Below are 22237 nucleotides of genomic sequence, written 5' to 3'. Positions count from 1 at the left end.
TGGAGGTTTCGGTGGCCGAAGGGAGCCGGTGGAGTGCTTGGGAATTGGGAAGCCAATTTCTCAATTCTGTTTGGTGCTGCATTTTTCAATTCCATTTCTGAACCACTAGAATCCCTAAACTCACACCACTGATTGAGTCAACATTGCTATGTGGACCTGGTTGGGAGGCTCAAACACAGCGCCAGTTTACACTTCTAAGGAAATTAACCAATGAATGGTTTTGCTTCTATAGTAGTCTCTGCATTTTAAGCTCAAATTAAGTACTTCAACATTAAAATCACTTTTATACCAAACAACACTTGGTATAGAATTAGTATTAAAAGCTCAAATAAGACATGTCAGCCTAAAGGTGAAGAAATATCGGCTGTGTAAAGACTGTCACAACACAAACCATTTAAAGGTTTCTTTTTTGTTCTGTCTTTTATTAAGCTTGAGGGGTTTTATACAAGGATTTTAAATGTCTCAGTAGGTTTAAACTCTACAAGCTCAAGCTCCTTGAAAAAACACCTTTAAGGAATTTACATGATGTTGAATCTATTACAGAGTTAATTTGAAATTGAGGTCTTGAAAAAAAGATCTTCTCCCAACCTAGAATACAAAAAAGAGGGAGACATGGAGTCATAGACATTCAATAGACTTTTCAAAGAAATCCTTGAATTTACACACAGCTTACCTGGTACTTCCCCAGTCACCAGCCAAGTTGTCAGCTACACTGCGCAACATCCAGAACGTTTTCAGCACTTGTGCACCGTCACCTAAAATAAAGCACTGACCAACCCAAGCAGAACATGAACCTGCAGATACAAAAAAACAACACATTATAGGATTGTGTTCCTAATCAAAGTCAACACAAAATTATACAGAGGAGAAAAAAAATAAACAAAAACAACCAGTTTCTAACAAATTACCATTTACCAGCAGGAAGCGAGAGAAAGAAAAAAAATCCTTTTTAAGCACTGCTGATAAATGCAGTAGCAGCATCATTATGCTGTCAAAAAGCTTTCCCCAATGACGTCCATTCAAAAGGAACCATGCGTCTTGACAAAATAAAAAAGCACGGTAGTTTGGCATATAGCCTAGTGTGGTTACCATGGTAAGCCATTCTACAAAAGTGGTGGTATTTCATCGGTTTAATTTTATTTTTTTCAACAGTGAAACTCATCCATGCATTAAACCTAAGCTTTAAGCTTATTATATTAATACTTTTTTTAACTGACAACTCAACTGAAAAAAAGTCTATCACCACATTACAATTTGCATATTTGGACATGCATATTTTCATGCCCTTTAATTAAAAAATTTGTAATAAAGGTCTAAAATATTTTAGAACACATACCGTGTATATTTTAGCCATGTGAAAGCTGGTAACAACATCTGCCAGCTGAAATATGACTTTTGTGGCCATTTTCAAGTAAATATTAATAAATTAACGCAAAGTCTGGTGTATCTTTGTATGCATTTAAAGAGTAGATAAATGCTGCATCTTCACGAAAGTAATAATTTGTAGCAGATAGCCTATGGGGATATTATATCAAAGTCTGAGACACAGCAAAAAAAAAAAAAAAAAAAAAATTGAGTTAGTCGAAACAAAATAGTGACTTTAAACAACATTTGCAGATAGAACGGCAACGGTGTTCTACTACGCATGCGCGACTTTAACTGCTACTTCGTGACGTTCTACTACTGTAAAAGGAAAACAGCTGATTTAACAGGTTAGATAAGTAATTAAATGTTATATTTTATGGTTATGTAACATTTTAATTGTATCTGTATGTAATTTAATGCCAAAAGCAACGATTCTTTTACTTTTAAAATTATTTTTTTAAATCCTTTTTTTTTTTGTAGGCCGTTGTTCTGCACCTTTTACGGTCTCTGGTTTACTGCCGAATAATGCTACTAACACTATATTTGCATTGTTTTAATGCTAGGTTTAGGGTAATGGTAGCCTATGTATGGACGTTAATAAAGCCTAAAACCACATGAATGTGATGCTGGCCCAGCAAGCGTTTGCTTATAGTCCCCAACGTTATGTGTTACATTGAACAGTCACCCCTAACCAAGTAAATATTGCTGAGGGAATTGTGTGGTTACTTAAGTGTATTTTACCTTTCTCCCACAGCACGGAGAATGAAACGGTAGGTTGAGTCCCATCACCAACTATCCCAATGATTTGGCCTGTGCGGTCTAACCCAGCGGCGCCGCTCATAGTCTCCACTGCGGTCTGATACACACCTCTGACCTCCGACCCTTCCGCCTTCACGCGCAGCGTGGAGCCCAGCTCATTGCGCCAAACGCCGGTAATATTACAAGCATCGACCTTAGGTGATGATCAACGATTACTTTCATCACATGCATGAAAAAGTCTGTTTTTCAAAACGTCATTTAAACGTAAAATACCTTCATGTTCTGCGTTGAGGACTCATTTGCAGGCACAGTTGGAGAGGTTATCAAAGTCACAAAGAGCAAATACCACATTAAAGAGCTCATCTTGGTCAAAAGCTGTGGGACATAGTGGGTCAGACTCATATTTCACTCTTCACCCTGCCTACGGTAATTTTGAGTTAATTAATTTGCATATGCAGGTAATCATGTCATTGGTCGCATTTAAATTAGGGTATTGCTTTTCCCCTTATTGTTGGGAACTACTAATTAGAACTACCAGAGGGAGGCAGTGTTGTCTCAGAAGATACATATTTAAAAATAATTTTAAGATGACTGATTAATAATGATTTGTTATTTACTGGCTATTAAAAGGTTACACAATAAGATCTGGGATAGTTGTCACACTTTTTACTCTGATGAAAAGCCTATCAGGGTACGTTTATTTTTAGAAAGTCACTATATGGTCACAAAACCTATTTGAAAAAACACAAGATAAAATCTCTTCTTCAAAAATCTATTGAACATTTTCACCTTTATTTCCCAATAGTCCACTGAACAGTACCATTTTCAAATTGATTAAAAGTGTCAGTAAAGACATTAATGTTTTAGTTTATTTCAAATAAGTGATGTCCTTTTTATCAAATGTGACACTGAAGACTGGAGTAATGATGATGAAAATCCAGCTTTGCCAACAGGAATAAATTACATTTTAAAATATATTCAAATAGAAAACACTTATGTTAAATTGTAATAATATTTCACAATATTACTGTTTTTCACTGCATTTTTGATCAAACAAATGAAACTTTTGTGTGTAGACCAATAGTGTGGCAAATCATCACAATGGAACCTGCTATTAAACATCTTATTCTAGGTTTTTCAGTTGATTTTAAATGGTAAAACCGTTATGAACAAACGAAACAATTAATTAAACAGATTTGTGAAAGCAAAAATGGCAGGTGACATATAATCCCAAACTCTGTAGTAATTATCATCCAGTGCCATTGACATTTTCAATTCCCAGTGCATCTAGTATTTAATGCGAGTCTGCCTCGGCTGATTCTAAAGTATATGCTTCCGCTGTTTGAGAAAATCTTCCTGTAATGACTCAGCAAGTAAACATTGTGTGAAATGACAGGTTACTCCAGGCTGCTGCATGGCCCTTTGTGCCATTAATGGGTTTTCACTCAACAGCTGCAGAGAGGAAGCGACTCTTATTTGGCATTTCAGAGAGCATTATGTCATGTGCTCATATCCAGCTTTTTCTTTCACTTTGTATTTTCTCTTTTTTCCTTTTTTCACGAGGGAACTGCTATTCTTCTGTGAATTTGAATCGGCCAGAGTTAGATGAAACCGCCACACATGTGAGTACCATCACAGCAGTGGTCATCTGGCATGTTTTATTTATATTTTAACATGTGATGTTGCCGCATCAAACTAGCTGCTCTCCCCTGATATAAATATGTACACGTTTTTGGGAGGCTAGAGAGCAGAAGATTGATGTATAAATATTAATAGAAGGTGCAGCTTGTGTCTGGCCTGATTTTTTTTCTGTCCCTCTCCTTTTGGAAGAACAGGTGTGTGTATCTCTGTACCTTAGCTTTCTCTCTTTCCTCTCTGAAAGGATTATTGTGTCACTTGGGCAATGGTTACATCAGTAATCCTTGTCCCATTGGACATCATTGCTAGTTTAACAACAAACCTCAAAATACACAGTAAAAAAAAAATCCATCCATTCTCCACCTATTCAGTAGGGTCACAGGACACCAAAAATAAATAATAAGAAGAAAAATAATATGGTTGAGTCTATGCCTAAAATAATTGAAAACATTTGCTAATATTCAAGATGCATTATCTAAAAACTCATTTTAATATTCCATCTAATTTTGTTATTCAGGTTTTTTTTTTTTTAAACAGTATCTTAAAACCAGATAAGTTAATATAACTAATTGAAAAAGTGACGGCACCCGTTGACCTGCATTTTATGATGCACCAAGGACCATGAGTTCAGCTAAAAATCATCTTTAGTGTTCTACTGAAGAAAGGAAGTAACCTACATCTTGGATTGTCACGGATATTCAGGAACGAACCCAATCGCAGACAGTTTGCTGACACACAAGGTTTATTGCTAACAAAAAGGAAGACAAAACCCCACGAGGGGGGGAAAACAGCACAGGCAAAGCAAAAGACTACAACACTAGACTAAAACATAAAACTTCTCAGGAACAAAATAACTATTACAAGAAAACTTTGTTTAGACAGAACTCAAGACAAGGTACTCTCAAGTATTACCATGTGTGGATACACACACAATCAATCACAATGAACCAGCACAGGACAGCAAACACAAGGGGATAATATAGGGGGAACAGATAACGACAGCAGGTGACACTGATCAGGCAATGAAGACAAGATGAGGATAACAAGGGGGCGGGGAAAGAGAGCGAGACAACACAAGCACACAACCCAAAATCAAGGCCATGTGCCTACACACAAAACATGGGTCTGTCATGATCCTGCCTCAAGACTAGAGAAAGGAAATGACAAGAGGGCAGAATCATGGCCTGGATGGCCGAAGGGTGAGTAAACTGACAGCAAATTTTTATTTGTGGTTCTTTTTCAGTGTGTCAGGTTGACAGTCGAAGCTCAAAAGTTTTTTTTTTCTACAGGATCACAAATGTACACTGTGTACATATACCTTGGCTTAATCACTTATTAATTTGTGCAGATCTGACAAAATTTACAAACGTCAACCTGAAGAACCACCTGTATGCCGTGTTGGACCAGCATGCTCCCTGTCTTCAGAGCTTGTTCAGAAAGAAAGCTGCTCGCACAGGGAAAGTGTCTGAAGTACTGAGTCCGCTCTTCAGGATATATGACCTCCAGGTCAGTTGGTTACACTTCTCAATCATTTTTCATTGAGAGCTTATGACGCAATTTAGATATTTTTAGTATCTCTATGCAATGAAAGTGTATTAAAATTAATAATTGGACCTAAACATACCAAACTTAACTGCCAGCTGTTTCACTTTTAGCCTGAATGGAGAGATTGGGACCTTTAAGTTAGTCAGGTTTTAATATTTGCCAAAATACTAGGAAAAATATACTGGTATGTGAAGCGCATAATGCTAATCAGTTATGTAACTTAGGCTTTATGCTCAGTCTGATCACATAGGCCTTACAGTGGTCTTACAGTGTATAAATACTTATAGGTCAGAGGAAAATATTAAAGGAATTTGAATGGAAAATCAAAAGTTGACTTTGAAATTGGAAATATTATGCAGATTTTTTGCTCAAAAACATTAATTATTATCAATGTTGTAAACAATATTTTTTTGTGGACCATGAAACATTATTTCCAGGATTCTTTGATGAAAAGAAAGTTCAAACATCCCCTGTTCCCTGCTCCTCCCCTTCATGGCGGATGGCAGCAGGCTCCGGCCCACGGCGAACGGCGGCGACTCCTCCGCTCCCTCACGGACGGCAGCGCCCCTCCAACACCCAGGCGGCCGGCAGCGAGCTCGATCCACCCCCCGATAACTCACTCCAGCGCACCACCTCGAGCGTCCATGGTGACGGACTCTGCCCACCATGCTCGATGGCACCGTGGATTCCCCACAGCGGCGAGGACTCTTTGACAGCGCGTTCCTCCTTCGGGAACCGGTGGACATTTCAAGATTTTAATCATAAATAAAACAAATACAAAATGAAAGTATAAGCCAGCAGCCCCTCGCGGACGACTGCTGGCTACACAAAACAGAAACAAAACACAACATAAAATCAGGCCTGTTCCTCTCTCGATCTTCACTGTCGTCGCTCCTCCTTTATGCTTCCGCTCCTCCGTGAGAGATGCGAGACCATCATCATCGAGATCATTGATTATCACTCAAGCCACCGGCCTCGCGCCGTTCTCTCACGTCCCTCAGCCTCGTCCTGCTCGCCACACTATCATAAAAGTATAAATTGAAAAAACTACAAAGTAGAATTTTCTTGATTTTCACAGAGGGGAAAAGTCTAGGAAACAAGCCCAAATTGTCAAATGTAACTTTTCAACACTTTTACAAATTAAGAAGACACAGTAAAAAAGTTTATTATAGATATGATAATTCATAGCGATTTAAAAAAACTTATATAAATGACAGAGAAAGTTCCCCAGTTGAACTCCAGTGTAAATCCAGTTGAAGCTGACAGCATTAAATCTATCAGTGACAAGATTACAGTCGTAATGGTTATAAACACTCTCTCTTTCTTTCTCTCCTGCTGTTTGCCATTCTTTCCACTAAAACCGTAGAAAACAATCCGGCTTCTTCTCTTGTAAATGTCTCCTTATAACCTTCCTTCGTCTCATCTCACCTACACTCCTATCCCAACATCTGCTGAAAGAGATTCTACTGCAACATACCTCTTCTATTTCCCCAATTACAGAAGAATCTCCAGATTGTATGAGCAGCACTGTGAGTAAAGACTTTGACAGACTTATTACAGAATATCGACCAGGCCTGCAGGTCTAGATTATTTGTGGTTACCACATGATTTGATGGGATGTTGTTAAGTAGTATTTGTAATCTTTAGAACACTGGGTTACATGGAGATATTTGATTTCACTTTTTTGCTTTTGAGATTTCTGAGCATCAGTTGGCTTCATCTCTGTCCCTTTGAATTGTAAACTCTGACATCACATAATTAAGTTTGAGAGTCATATGAGATGAGATGGGCCAGACCTCAGAGAAAGAACTCCCTGCATGAAGCCTTTGATGAGCATCAAAGCACCGTCCTCAACAGGTGATCTCCTGCGGTCTATCTAACAGCTGCTCTGCATTTAGCCTGAAGGGGTTTAGAATCAGTCTATTTGTGGGTTGATTTCAATGAGACCTGGTCTAGTTGTCTAGTTGTCACGTAACATCTCAAATGTCCAAATATGCATATGATTGTTCTCTCTGTGAGTTTCAAACAACTAATTAAAAAATCTCATAAATTAAAGTTTTTGGTCATTTCTAATCAATTATTGAATGAATTAGTTATAACACAATAAAACTCATAATTAATATAATTTAAGTAAGGAATAATCGATGATGGGGCGTTACATTATAGGTAAAATAAAAGAGATTGGGGCTAGTTGTTAATTTGTTTTTATTTTAGTATATATATATATACTTTTTTTTTCTAATTAATTAATAAAATAATAATAACAATTTTCATCTAAATTAATAATTTTTAAAGGGGTCATCAGTTGCAAAACTCACTTTTATATGGTGTTTGCATATAAATGTGTCTTTGCAGTGTGTGGACACAACCACCATACAATGAAAAAAAATCCATTCAATCCTTTTTTTTATCCTCAAAAAGTCTAAACACTCTTAATAATCAAGCCGTTTGGATTTCCTGAGCAATGTGATGTCATAATGCTCATGCTCCACCCACAACCACTGACGACTGTCCCGTATTAGCATATTTCAGCCCTCAGCCATTTGTATACTGTCCACCAAGGCAGGTTGCCAAGGCAGCACTTTATACGTGTCTTGTGCAAGGGGGTAATCCACCAGCCGGAAACTGAAGTCTCCCCGGGGGCCGCCATTGGCTAGCAAGCTTTCACCTGCAAGCTTTCACCCGCTTCTAGAAGACGTACAACTGCGAGACAGGTTGCTCACGTCACATCTACGTCGTCAAGCTCAGTTTGAGCATGCGCAGTGCGCTTGGCAATCAGGAAGTGAGTGCTTCTAATTGACTTCACTTTTCTCCGTTGAAGTCTATGGGGTCGCTGTGTCCATTTCTTTTACTGTTTATGGTCTTGTGTCCATAGACTGTAAAAAGCTTGTGTTGACCATAGACAGTAAAAGAAATTGACACAGCGACCCCATAGATTTCAACGGAGAAAGTTGAAGCCCATAAAAGCACTCATTTCCTGATAGCCAAGCGCACTGCGCAGGCTCAAACTGAGCTTGACGACGTAGATATGACGTGAGCAACCGTTCTGACCTTCTAGTAGCTGTGCCGAGACAAATCTGAATTGAAATCTGAAACAAATCTGTTGTTGAAATATTTTGTCCCGTTGCTTTTATGAACTCTCTATCTATGGGCTTCTCCCTTGACTTTATGCCTCCATGTCCACCCGATTGCCTCATAAACAGTAAACGATTGCCTACGAGCTTCTACTTCTGTCTATACGGTAATTTCTCTACTGTGCGACAGAGCGTCCCGTGGTTATGACGCAGTCGTTAGCCTATTTTTACAAAAACGGCTTCTAAGGGACCATAACGTAAGATACAAGTAATGGAGCCTTTTATCCATTGTGCCGTTTCTTAAGAAATAAATAATGGACAAATTGAGTCTTTGGACGCCTCAGATGTAAAGTTATTCGCTGTCAAAGTGACGCCAAAATGAATGGGAGTCAATGGGATGCTAACAGGTGATAGCCAGCTACAATGGCGGCCCCCAGAGGAAGCTTCAGTTTCCGGCGGATGGATTACCCCCTTGGTGTTGACAGGCCCCACAGAAAAGAGGGGTGGGGTGAGCAGTTGTTCATTATCATTTAAAGAGACATGTACCGAAACGGTCGCTGTGAACAAAGCTGTTTTTGAGAAGGTATAAGGGTGTTGTTTTACACAACCATTGAGGAATTTTAACCAAAGTATATTACAAACTTTACATGAAGACCCTAAAGAATCATACCAGCTTGTGGAAAATGAGCATCCGATGACCCCTTTAAAACATATATGTAAAAAGCTATACACACACACACACACACACACACACACACACACACACAGCACACAGCCAGATCACCCTGTAGCCCAAGACTGGTTGCCCATTGAAGCTAAGCAGGGCTGAGCCTGGTCAGTACCTGGGTGGGAGACCTCCTGGGAAAACTAGGTTGCTGCTGGAAGAGGTGTTAGTGAGACCAGTAGCGGGTGCTCACCCTGTGGTCTGTGTGGGTCCTAACGCCCCAGCATAGTGATGGGGACACTATACTGTCAAAGAGCACCGTCCTTCGGATGAGACGTTAAACCGAGGTCCAGAGTCTCTGGTCATTAAAAATCCCAATCCCAGAGCCAAAATTTGCCCATTGGCCTCCTGATCATCCCCATATATAGGCCTATCTGATTGGCTTCATCACTCTGTCTCCTCTCCGCCAGTAAGCTGGTGTGTGGTGGGCGTTCTGGTGCACTATGGCTGCCATCACATCATTCAGGTGGATGCTGCACATTGGTGGTGGTTGAGGAGATTCCCCCCTTCTATGTAAAGCGCTTTGAGTGCAGAGAAAAAGCGCTATATAAATGTTATAAATTATATATATATATATATACTAATACTATACTATACTAATTTTCATCTGAATGAATAATTATTAATTCATAATTTTGTGTATATATATATATATATATTCTAAAATAAGTTAATTAATTTAATTAATTAATAAAAATGTCATCAGAATGAATAATTATTAAAAATAAATAAACATATAAAAACTATATATATATCATACCTTAAATGAAGTAAAACAAAAGTATAGGCTAGTAAACATAATTCATTTCTTTACTTTGTCAACTGTTCTGGTGGGAGGTGTTAACCTGAAGGGTGGGGGAGGGAGAACCAGTAGAAAAAGTGCGTATTTTACAAAAAGGCGAGGGACAGGCTGTCACACTTGTTGCAGAACAAGACATGGACCGGCACAACACCGGATCTCTCGCTGATCAGCAGTTTCTTTGCTTTTAAAATGTTGAGTGATAGAGACGAGCGCGATATGCATGCTAAGGAGCAGTTCATCATATCTCACGCCGCACTCTGCACTATACCGCTCGCGCTTACCGCGGGGGATGATGCTGTCACCTCAGCGGAGACCGACACTCACGGAGAACAGTTTCCCTACAGCGATACAGACAGCTGCTGTCGCCCTGAAGTACCCATGTTAAACAGGTGCAGGACTCTTCCTGGTACTCTGATAGAAAGTCGAGGAGAAAACGACCCCACCAAGACAGAGTTATCAGATATTCATGAAGTCGAGGGATCCAAACACGAGTTTGGCCATCACGCGCACAGGTTATTCGACAGCGATGATGACCAGGACTATCCTGCGCACCATCACTGGCATCCTCATGACAGCAGCTCGCACTATTCGTAAGTAGAACACATCACGTGATCAGTTGTCATCATGCGTAACAAAATGTGGACTGGATATAACTATGTTCAAAAGATTGAATCAGTGAGTTTGTTCATTATTAATAGTTATAGTGATTCTTTTTTATATATTTTTTAATTACAACATTATAAGCAAATAAGGCAAAATAAATGTAGATTCAGTTTTATTTGTTTTTTTGAAGCAGACACAAACAAATCAAGTTATTTACTGTAACAAGTAACAATCTAAGATAAAAAAAAAAAATTAAACAGAGTAACACGCAATAAATGTCACTGGAAGTGGTTAGACATCCCTTAAGTGCTACATTAAAATTGTCTTGGTTTCACTTTATTTTGATGGTCCCTTTGACACATTATGTTGACTATAAGTAACGTTGAACCTACATGTCTACTAACTGAGTGTTAGTAGAGTATTAGTAAACTGGTAGGGTTAGAATAAGTTGACAAGTTGCAAAGTTACTTAGTATAGAATGTCTGTTGGAGGACCATCACAATAAAGAGTTAGCAGATATTAAGCAGACAGTCTAATACAGAGTTAGTTGACATGTAATTGCAAAGTGACTTATTGTCAACAGAATATTTAAAGAAGATCATACAAATAAAGTGTTACCATTCTCTTATCACCCTCCTCTGTCCCATGCAGCTGTGTATGGCTTTCCTCCAAAGTTGACACATCAAAAACCATGCAAAACAAACACAACGAATATCCATATAACCCCAGTTGATGAATCAGTGTCTTCTGAAGTGAAATGTGTGTGTAAGAAAAATGCTATTTTAAACCTTTTCAATTAAAAACTATCGCTTTTGGCTAATTGTAATATGTGCATTCATGAGTTCACACTTGGTGTAAATTTTCATTTTTGGGTGGAGTAGGCTATCCCTTTAATTCTCAACTCTTCAACATGAAATTCTGATTTATTGACAACTTTCAAAAGCATTACAAATTCTTACCCACCATAAACTTTGACCAATAGTGTATTTTACCAGATACTTTCGAGACCAAATTGTCTGGTCTAAGTTAATATTATAGTTTCATACTCTTAATTTATGTCAACAGTATCACTTGTTTCTATTTTTATAAATTCATCTGAGACAAAGTTGATTCCTAAATTAAAGTGAGTTGTGAAAGAGCAGTGAAATCTCCTTGGCCTTCTCATGAATGAACATTGCAGTTATTAGATTGGCACAGTTCACACAGACCATATTGAAACATAAATAATTTAGCTTGCTTATTTCAATCTCGTTTAATTTCAGGGCTGTTGACAGATACGTTTGCAGACTTACAATTCCTTGTCCCCCATGCACCCCAAAAACTGATCAGTAAAGATTTAGAGATGGAACAAAATGCCATTTTGCACACTACAAAATCGTAATGTTTGATTTATCATGTTGCGAAGCAAGGAATGAGTTTTATTCCAAGTGACACCCTCAACTGTGATCCGTTACACAGTACAATTTGTGCCGAGGCTCTTGCAAAAATGCAATAAAATTAGATTTCATCCTTTGCTGTCTACCTGGCTTGTGTTTGAATATAACTTGCTTACGATTTTAGTTCAGTGCAGTCTTTGAAGGCTTTTTAAGTTCAAGGAAAATTGACACTACAAAGCAGTTCCGGTTAATTCAATAAAGAAAATGAATGAAGTCATGAGAAGATCACACTATAATAGGATGTTCAGAACATCTGTTCTTAGAGGTGGTTCCTGTAATGAGATGAAGCTCTAGTAAAGGATGCGCATAATTAGAAGTCAATCTGCATTGATCTCATTGACCGCCACTGTAATTGATGGTCCTGTACTGTTACTGTAAAGCCATGCAGTGTGTGGTTTACCCAAAGAGATCTGTAACACTTGGAGAAAACAATACGTTATCATTATACTATGGGTCAGTCATGTGACTAATTTTATCTCTTTTTACAAATAGCCTAGACACAATAACTTAAATATAGGCTACCTCTGTGTTGAGCATGTTTTAACCTGTCCTTTTTTCATAAAGAATAAAAAAAGGTTAATTAAAATAATTAAAATATTAGAAAAAAACACCTTATTAAATAGTTAGGATTAGGAATAATTTTTTTTCTTTTTCTAAGGACATTTTTTTTTTTTTTTTTTTTACAAAATGGCTTCACCGCTTATAAAAAAAAAAAACACTTTTGACTGGGAAATCAAACGCTGCGTCCGAAATCACGGACTGCCTGATTAGGTACTACATTTGAATTTGAATTTACTTCGCGACCTTTGAAAAAGAAAGTTCTGGTCTATGTGGTATGAATGTAATGAAATGCGGACGAGATAGATAGATAGTTTGTTCTTATTTGTTCTTATTTAGCAGCCATATCACCCTGTAGCCCAAGACTGGTTGCCCACTGAAGCTAAGCAGGGTTAAGCCTGTTTAGTACCTGGATGGGAGACCAAATTTGGCCAGGATGCCGGGGTTACACCCCTACTCTTTTGAAAGACATCCTGGGATTTTTTGTGACCACAGAGAGTCAGGGCCTCGGTTTAAGACCAGTCTGTGTGGGTCCTAACGCCCCAGTATAGTAATGGGGACACTATACTGTCAAAGAGCCCCGTCCTTAGGATGAGACGTTAAACCGAGGCCCTGACTCTCTGTGGTCACAAAAAAAATCCCAGGATGTCTTTCGAAAGAGTAGGGGTGTAACCCCGGCATCCTGGCCAAATTTGCCCAGTGGCCTCTGTCCATCATGGCCTCCTAATCATCCCCATATATATATATATATACCAATTGGCTTCATCACTCTGTCTCCTCTCCACCAGTAAGCTGGTGTGTGGTGAGCGTTCTGGCGCACTATGGCTGCCGTCGCATCATCCAGGTGGATGCTGCACATTGGTGGTGGTTGAGGAGATTCCCCCTTCTATGTAAAGCGCTTTGAGTGCCAAGAAAAGCGCTATATAAATGTAATGAATTATTATTATTATTATTATTATTATTATTATTGTAACTGGCACCATATGAACTGCATGGCTCAATATTACTTCAATAAAGAAAAAGAAGAAGACTTTGCTGAACAGACCGATGTTCACGTTTATGGATAACTGTAATCTCTGTTGACCACTTGTAAATAGTGTGCTGATTGAAGTTTAGATGTTTATTCGCAACTTGCACTGTCATATCTTAAAATATGTCAGTGCCAATGTTTTGTCTCAAGATGCACACCAGTAATGTTTTTTTCTAAGGTACATCCATAAAAGCTACTTAAATGTCCTAATTAAAAAAAAGGCCTAATCCTGGCTTAATCTAAGCCCTGTCTGTGAAACCAGGCCACAGTCTACTAATATTCTAATTAGAGTTAGTTGATATGTAGTTTCAATGCTTTTGAATGGTATTGTATATATAATTTTGCTTTACAAATGCATTCTGTCAGAATACACGGCTGATTTTGAATGGCCAAAACCAGTGGACCAGATGTTCTTGTAGATGAATTGGTGTCATAGACCAATTTTCTCCCAAAGCATTCAAGTTTCATAGTTTCACCAAATCCTATGATCAACCTCATTCTCTGGTTTCTCCAGGTTTGAGGCCATGCAGCGCAGACACACCACCCTGAGAGAGAAATGCCGCAGACAGGCGGTCCGTGGCCCCGCATACATGTTCAGCGAGAGAGGCACCAATCTGACCGAAGAGGAGGAGCGTTTCCTAGATGCCGCGGAGTACGGAAACATCCCTGTGGTCCGAAAGATGCTTGAAGAGTCCAAGACGCTGAATGTAAACTGTGTGGACTACATGGGCCAGAATGCATTGCAGCTTGCTGTAGGAAACGAGCACTTGGAGGTCACAGAACTGTTGCTGAAGAAAGAGGGGCTGGCACGGGTGGGTGATGGCTTGCTGTTAGCCATTAGCAAGGGCTACGTGCGGATAGTGGAGGCCATCCTGGCCCATCCGGCATTCGAAGGCGGCCTCCGTCTGACTCTGAGTCCCCTGGAGCAAGAGCTACGCGATGACGACTTCTACGCGTACGATGAGGACGGGACTCGCTTCTCTCAGGACATCACGCCCATGATCCTGGCGGCCCACTGCAAGGAGTACGAGATCGTGCACATCTTGTTACTCAAGGGGGCTCGCATTGAGAAACCCCACGACTATTTCTGCAAGTGCGGCGAGTGTGCGGAGAAACAGAAGCAGGATTCTTTCAGTCACTCTCGATTAAGGATGAACGCCTATAAAGGCCTCGCCAGCGCTGCTTATCTGTCACTGTCTAGTGAAGACCCTGTGCTCACAGCCCTGGAGCTCAGCAATGAGTTGGCACAACTCGCCAACATTGAGACTGAGTTTAAGGTGAGGAGGTGCACACTTACACCATATCCACGGGTCACTCAAATTCACGGGCCCAGGACAGAATTATTAGATGTGTGGATGTGTAGGTTACATTAGGAGTTTGTGATGATCCCCTTAAATAGAAAATGCAGTATATGTCTGAATATTTTCATATAGAGACCCATTTATATTTTTTTTGAGAAAAATAATAAAGGAATAGTTCACCCAGAAAGGAAAATTCTATCATCATTTACTTGATTTCATTCCAAACCTGTATGACTTTCTTTCTTCTGTGGAACATAAAAGAAGATATTTTGAAGAATGTTTCAACGGTTTGTTTGGTTGGTTACAAGCATTCTTAAATATATCTTCTTTTGTGTTCCACAGATGAAAGAAAGTCTTACAGGTTTGGAACAACATTGGGTGAATGGAAGACCGTTTTCCTCACATAGGGAAAAAAAGGTCATAATTATTAGATAAAATCATTATTTTTATATAAATCATATAATTATGATATCATTTTAATTATGTTTTATCATTTTATCTCATAATTTCAACTTTTTGTCACTATACTTAAAGGCTTTATGCCATAATTTACATTTTATCTTCTAATGTTGATTTTGTGTTATAATTGTTTTTATGTCATCATTTTGACTTTTTATCTCAAAATTCAACTAATTCAAATAAAAATAGGGCAGCTGTATATATTTTCACCTTTATAGACCCATTTATAATAATGATCTGTGTGAGAAAAAAGCTAAGCATGGTATTGTATAGACAACATTGTTTCTAAAATTGATGGGTGGATTGATGGATGGATGGATTGTTGATCCCTCTCTTCACAAGAAGTGGGACAACATTCCCTCTTATGATGCTTGTACAATGAGTTGAATCACTGCTATGAATCATTATGTTCTTTGTAGATAATACAAACTCATTTAAGGCGCTCTCATGATTATTTCAAAGCACATTTTAAACAGGTTCTCAGTTAATCTAGGAAGTGTCCAAATCGTGAAGAGTGTGCTCGTGGCCCTGTGATGAGCTGCGTCTCTCTGAGAGAAACGTCTACGCTCATTCCAGCTCATAGACCAGCACAATATTCCACACGAAAACCAATTTCCCACCCTTGAGATTAGCCTCATTATAAATTAGAGGCTTTTCAATGACAGTTTCTGGTTCAGTAGAATCTCAGTACACAACATTTTTCCAAAAGAAAACGTTCCTCCAGGGAGCTTCATGCGCTTCGGCGATGTGTGTTGTTTTATATTTAAATATGTACGAGAGACTTTCTTCACTGAAAGTCACTCTGGGGAAATATCTAATCAGGAGTTCTCAAATCCAGACAGTTTTCCCCCCTTATTGTGGTTAGCGAGCTATTAATTGAAACTGCTCCATCGAGAGCTTCCAGTAATCACCCCGTTATTATTCTCTCATCACCGTTTTTCTCTACAGACGATCACTTTCGACAGTTGTAATGGCGTGTCAGTGATTCCGCTTCTGTAATTCCACATAAAATGTTTGTTCTCGTAAAACAATGCAATGCTATAATTAGCAGGATGGGCTTCTCTTGGGTGCCCTCCATTAGGTACATTTCTGTTTGAGAAGATCCGATGCAAACATCAATCAGACTTCCATTTAGAGGTGCGACATGGGATTTTCGCGAATGTTCAGGCGTTGCGTCTTTCATAGCAGAGCGTTCACTGTTTTCTAGATGCAATTATCATCCCAGTTGGAGTGAGTTATTTTTTACATGTGATTAATAGCCCGTCTGAAGTCATAATGCTGTGGCTCTGTTTTGATTTAGAATGACTATAGGAAACTCTCCATGCAGTGTAAGGACTTTGTGGTTGGCGTTCTGGATCTCTGCAGAAACACAGAGGAAGTGGAGGCCATTCTGAACGGAGATGTTGACCAGAGCCCTCAGAGCGAACACCACCGGCCCTGCCTCAGCCGGGTCAAACTGGCCATTAAGTACGAAGTCAAAAAGGTACTGGGTATTGATTTATAGACTGAAGTGGAACGGCTTCCCATGTGCTTGCAAGGCAATGTCTAATTCAATAATATCCCTACAGTTTGTGGCTCATCCTAATTGCCAGCAGCAGTTACTGACGCTCTGGTATGAGAACCTATCAGGCCTTAGGCAAACGTCAATCGGTGTGAAATGTTGGACAGTGCTGGGAGTGATGGTGGGCTTGCCATTTCTTGCCATTGCATATTGGATTATGCCCTGCAGCAAGGTACATCATCATCATGCAGATTCAGTTCATCTAATAACATTGGGAAGGCTTCCCTTTTCTTCTATTGTTACAAAATTGTCTGCATTTGATCTTTTCTCCAGGTGGGCCAGGTTCTCCGCAGTCCTTTCATGAAGTTTGTAGCTCACGCAGTGTCATTCACGCTCTTCCTGGGTCTTCTGGTTCTCAACGCCTCTGACCGCTTCGCAGGAGTCAAAAACCTTCCTAACGAAACCATCACTGATCATCCGCGGCAAATCTTTCGCATCAAGACCACTCAGTTCTCTTGGACAGAGATGTTGATAATGAAGTGGGTACTAGGTGAGTATCAGTCAAGCATGAGCTGCAGAACAGTGTTAGATCATAGAAAATCATATGGGACTACATAATTTATTCCTGTGATGTAAAACTGAATTTTCAGCATCATTAAGGCCTGTTCACACCAATGATAACTATGACGATAAAAACATATAGTTCTAAAAATCTTTATAGTTATCGTTCTTGGTGTGAACGGGTCTTTATTCTAGTTTTCAGTGTCACACAGCCTTCAGAAATCATTCTAATATGCTGATTTACTGCTAAAAAACAAACATTTCTTATTATTATCTTAAATGTTAAAAACAGTTGTGCTGCTTAATATTTTTGTGGAAACCATGATGCATTTTTTTTTCCAGAATGCTTTGAAATCTGAAATTCAGAAATATTTTGTAACATTATAACTGTCTTAACTGTCAGTTTTGGTCATTTTAATGCATCCTTCATGAATAAATGTAGTAATTTTTCTTTATAAAATCATACTGAGCCCAAATCTTTTGAATGATAGTATATTTAAACATTTACAATATTTTTTTTTTTTACAAATATCATGAATTATTAATTCTGAGTTTTTAAAAATAAATGAATAGATCTGGACAAAAAAAATAGCTTGATGTCAGCTTGATCAATATAGTTATATTTTTTTCTCATTTTTATTAAACAGTGATTTACAATTTTTGCTAAGGCTCTCTCTACTACATGTTTCTGTCAGAACGCCACCTAAAAGAAAACTGTAGTAGGGCTTAACCATAAACATGATGAATTTCCCTTATACCTTTTCTTTGATTTCCCTGAACAGGAATGATCTGGACGGAGTGTAAGGAAGTTTGGGCTGATGGGCCGCGTGAGTACATCATGCATTTGTGGAATGTGTTAGACTTCGGCATGCTGTCAGTCTTCGTGGCGTCATTCACTGCACGGCTCATGGCTTTCCTGCGAGCCTCCCATGCACAGCTGTATGTGGATTTGCATGTGACCAATGCAGACTTGATCAATGCCTCATTACCAGCAGACGTGGCCTACTTCACTTATGGTATGTCACAAAAAAAAAAAGTTTATTCAATACATAAAAATCTAACGAACTGTAACATACCAGTATAAGACCATAAGTCTTCTTTCTGTTCTCAATGAAATGCTTTAAAAAAAGTTGCGCAGACTTTCTTCCAGCTGTCTGAAATGAAACAAAATGCTGCCATCAAGTGGTAACACCAAAAAGTGCTTCCTCTCTCTTAGCCAGGAACAAGTGGCTTCCCTCTGATCCTCAGCTCATCTCTGAAGGGTTGTACTCCATCGCTGTGGTGCTCAGTTTCTCTCGTATCGCCTACGTTCTGCCAGCCAACGAGAGCTTCGGACCCTTACAAATATCCCTTGGGCGCACTGTTAAAGATATTTTTAAATTCATGGTCATATTCATCATGGTCTTCCTTGCTTTCATGATTGGCATGTTTAATTTGTATTCCTACTACTTGGGAGCAAAATACAACCCTGCTTTTACCACGTAAGTCCATAAAAGGATAACGAAAATGATTATATTTTAGATTTGCTAATGGGATAGTTCACCAAAAAAAGAAACTCACCCTCATGTTGTTACAAATTAAAAGGTTTTACAAATTTCTCCTGTGGAACACAAAAGAAGATATTTTGCAGAATGTTCAGGCTGCTCTTTTGTGACCAAGCTTTAATTTTATTTTTATAATTTTTTTAAATTATAAATAAAATAAATAAAGTAAAATATAATGTATCAATATGTTCCAAGTCTATTGAAGATACACTACACTACAGCCTTTATTTTGTTAAATTAATGTTTTATCTTTTATATTTAGCTAGGGTGAAATAAATGAACAAAAAAGAAAACATATTTCTAGTGTTACAAAAAAAATCCTATTTTAAATAAACTGTTTTATTCATCAAATAATTAAAAGATAAAGTATCACAGTTTTCATAAAAATATTAAGCAGCAAAACTGTTTTCAACATTGATAATAATAGGAAATGTTTCTTGTCCATCAAATCAGCATATTAGAATGATTTCTGGAGGATCATGGGACACTGAAGACAGGAGTAATGATGCTGAAAATCCAGCTTTGATCACAGGAATAAATTACATTTTAAAAATATATTAAAATAGAAAACTGTCATCTTAAATTGTAATAATATTTCACAATATTACTGTTTTTACTGTATTTTAAAATAAAAAAATGGCTTGGTCAGCATAAGAGACTTTTTTCAAAAGCAGTAACTTTTGGAATGGTTAGTGTAAAATAGATTGTGTGAAAAAGTCAAATTTAAGCTGATAATCTTCCCCTCAACTCTCATATTAATGCCTTAAATTTTGGTGTTTGATATCTGAAAAATGCCTCTTTTTGTGTTCCACCAATGAAAGACGGTAATACAGGTTTTGAATAAATGCTAGTAAATTATGATGCAATTTAAGAACCATTTGTGAATAGTTTCCTTGTCATTTTGCATGTGTGTGTCTGTTGCAGGGTAGAGGAAAGCTTTAAAACGCTGTTCTGGTCTATCTTTGGTTTATCTGAGGTGATCTCTGTGGTCTTGAAGTATGATCATAAGTTCATTGAAAACATTGGTTACATACTTTATGGGGTCTATAATGTCACAATGGTGGTGGTCCTGCTTAATATGCTCATAGCCATGATTAACCACTCATACCAGGAAATTGAGGTGAGACAAATGTATTTTGCCAAGAAATAATAATACTTAAAATGACCATTTGTCATAATAGATATGGTTATTTGTGTGTGTGTGTGTGTGTGTGTGTGTGTGTGAGAACAGGAGGATTCTGATGTAGAATGGAAGTTTGCTCGTGCAAAGCTGTGGCTCTCCTATTTTGATGAAGGCAGCACTCTTCCACCCCCCTTTAATCTAATGCCCAGCCCCAAATCCTTCTATTACATGGCTCAGCGCACCAAAGCATGCCTAGTGAGTTTATGCAAGGCCAGGGTCCGTAGCAACAGCAGCCAGCAGGACATGGGAATGGCCAATTCACGGTCTAAGGTCAGAGATCAGCAAGGGTTTTCAAATTGTTCTGATCAAGAAATGGCCATTCTTAATTTTGTTATATCTTTACAGCTTCATCGGTTTCGACCTTACCATGCACAAGAGGGATTCACAGTTAGGAATCCCATCAAACACCCCACAAGATATCAGGTACTAATTGATTTTTTTATTATCCTAAAATGTTCCTGTACAGTATCTCCCAGGGAAAACCTTATTCTAAACCTTCTCTCATAGAAACTCATGAAGCGTCTCATCAAGCGGTACGTCCTGAAAGCCCAAATTGACAGTGAAAGTGATGAGATCAATGAAGGTAAGGTTTATCCGTTTTATTGTCTAATTTCTTCATCCATTAGTGTCTCTTGTGTGATTTATTTTTTCCCTAAAATATATTTGACTGACATTCCAGATCACATGCATGTCAAGCGATAAACCATAAAGTATTAAAGTGCCCCTATTATGCTATTTTAAAGGTTCCTAATTTTGTTTTGGAGATTTCCTACAATAGGTTTTCATGCATCTAAGGCCGAAAAACTGTGATTTCTGAGCCAAGTTTTTCTTGAAACCGGTCAAACACATTTTCGCATTGCCTCTTTTCCACAGGTGAGTTGAAGGAAATCAAGCAGGACATTTCCAGCCTCCGCTATGAGCTCCTGGAGGAAAAATCACAGGCCACTGAAGAACTTGCTGAACTGATCCAGGAGCTTGGAGACAAACTCAGCAAAGGAACCAAGAGACCATGAAAAATGAATGTAGCTGAAAGTGTCCTAGGCCGAAACTACAGGTCATTAAATACACATTTGCTGAAATATTTAGTTTAGATACAAACTTTAAAGTCTCTTTATACTCTGAAGACTTTATGAAGTAGGTATGATTTGTGGTTGCCATTTGGGTGTAGGATGCCATTTAATAAAGTAATTCTAGTAGCACGGGAGAGATGCAATGCTATATAATAATACCAATAAATTCAGGTGAATGTATTTCCACAATACCTATACTACACTGTAAAAAAAATGTTTAATAAGTTATGACAACTTATGTTTTTACATAGCTTTAACTCACCAAATATTTTAAGCAATTTAAAACTTTTTTTTTTACAAGCTATACAAGATTTAACTTATTTTTTAAAGTCAGTTTAATGTAATTTAAGTTGAAATGACTTAAACATCCAAGTTGATTGTAAAAAAAAAAGTTGCAGCTTTAATTTTTTTTAAGTACAGTGTATCAACATGAGTTTAGAATATTATGACATTAGTCCTGGTCCTGGAGTGTCCCAGTGCTACACATAATGGTATTAGATGCTTGACTTATGAGCTTATGATATAAATAAAGGTGTGTTATGACAAAGACATCAAAAACGTGCATGGGGAACTCCAGAGATGCAATAGCATGTTTCTCTTTTTTCTTTTTTAATTATTATTTAAATCATATATGATGACTACTGCATTGCAATGTACAAAAATAGAACAATGTACAAGCGTTAATCTCATAAAACCTGTCAAGAAGTTGCCCAAGTCATATTTCACCCTAAACTTGTGAGAAAAAAAGTACATAATTATATTTTGCCTACCTGAAGAAAATTAAGCCATTTTTTTTTTTTTTTAAGGACTGTTAAAGTTGGCATGAAACTGAAGTTGTGATAGTCTTCCCTATTGTTATGTATAAACTGTACGAAATCTGGGAGTTTTGTTCGACCCCACGCTCTGCTTTCACTCACACATTAGTCAGACTGTGAAATCCTGCTTCTTCCACCTGCGGAATATTGCTCGTATTCGCCCCTCTCTTACCTTTACAGATGCGGAAACTGTTATTCATGCTTTTATCACTTCCAGATTGGACTTCTGTAATTCATTATATAGCGGACTACCCACCAAAGCAATACAC

At 38.2% G+C, this 22237-nt stretch overlaps 2 protein-coding genes across 3 annotated transcripts; one reads left to right on the top strand and one right to left on the bottom strand.

Moving 5' to 3' along the window:
* Positions 1-402: 402 nt before the first annotated feature.
* On the bottom strand, positions 403-2540 carry avd (avidin). Its single transcript, XM_056247596.1, has 4 exons — positions 2398-2540; positions 2107-2317; positions 674-794; positions 403-588 (listed from the first exon to the last, which is right to left on the bottom strand). The coding sequence occupies exons 1-4, from the start codon at positions 2524-2526 to the stop codon at positions 546-548; spliced, it is 504 nt and encodes a 167-aa protein (XP_056103571.1). The 5' UTR covers positions 2527-2540; the 3' UTR covers positions 403-545.
* A 7445-nt stretch (positions 2541-9985) lies between these two features.
* trpc7a (transient receptor potential cation channel, subfamily C, member 7a) lies at positions 9986-21259 on the top strand. Of its 2 annotated transcripts, none has more exons than XM_056247877.1 (12): positions 9986-10497; positions 14049-14811; positions 16595-16777; positions 16863-17027; positions 17129-17345; positions 18139-18183; positions 18573-18837; positions 19825-20020; positions 20132-20353; positions 20429-20506; positions 20591-20666; positions 20957-21259. In XM_056247877.1, the coding sequence occupies exons 1-12, from the start codon at positions 10097-10099 to the stop codon at positions 21094-21096; spliced, it is 2751 nt and encodes a 916-aa protein (XP_056103852.1). In that variant the 5' UTR covers positions 9986-10096; the 3' UTR covers positions 21097-21259. The 2 variants fall into 2 exon arrangements, with proteins under 2 accessions (XP_056103852.1, XP_056103851.1); XM_056247876.1 differs by having other exon boundaries at positions 18139-18372.
* Positions 21260-22237: the final 978 nt, after the last annotated feature.

The sequence above is a fragment of the Rhinichthys klamathensis genome, unplaced genomic scaffold (assembly GCF_029890125.1).
Source record: "Rhinichthys klamathensis goyatoka isolate OS25496 unplaced genomic scaffold, OSU_Roscu_1.1 h1tg000050l_1, whole genome shotgun sequence".
Classification (NCBI taxonomy): domain Eukaryota; kingdom Metazoa; phylum Chordata; class Actinopteri; order Cypriniformes; family Leuciscidae; genus Rhinichthys; species Rhinichthys klamathensis.
The sequence above is the reverse complement of the archived record's forward strand: the minus strand, read 5'-3'. Positions and strand labels throughout refer to the sequence as shown.

Excerpts from the sequence above, each read along its gene's own strand:
- avd (XM_056247596.1), bottom strand. The coding sequence starts at position 2,526 with ATGAGTCTGACCCACTATGTCCCACAGCTTTTGACCAAGATGAGCTCT. Across the intron at positions 2,318-2,397 it reads CCTCAACGCAGAACATGAAG|GTCGATGCTTGTAATATTAC; the intron begins GTATTTTACGTT and ends TCATCACCTAAG. Across the intron at positions 795-2,106 it reads CTCCGTGCTGTGGGAGAAAG|GTTCATGTTCTGCTTGGGTT; the intron begins GTAAAATACACT and ends TTGTATCTGCAG.
- trpc7a (XM_056247876.1), top strand. The coding sequence starts at position 10,097 with ATGTTGAGTGATAGAGACGAGCGCGATATGCATGCTAAGGAGCAGTTC. Across the intron at positions 10,498-14,048 it reads GACAGCAGCTCGCACTATTC|GTTTGAGGCCATGCAGCGCA; the intron begins GTAAGTAGAACA and ends TGGTTTCTCCAG. Across the intron at positions 17,028-17,128 it reads GGATTATGCCCTGCAGCAAG|GTGGGCCAGGTTCTCCGCAG; the intron begins GTACATCATCAT and ends TCTTTTCTCCAG.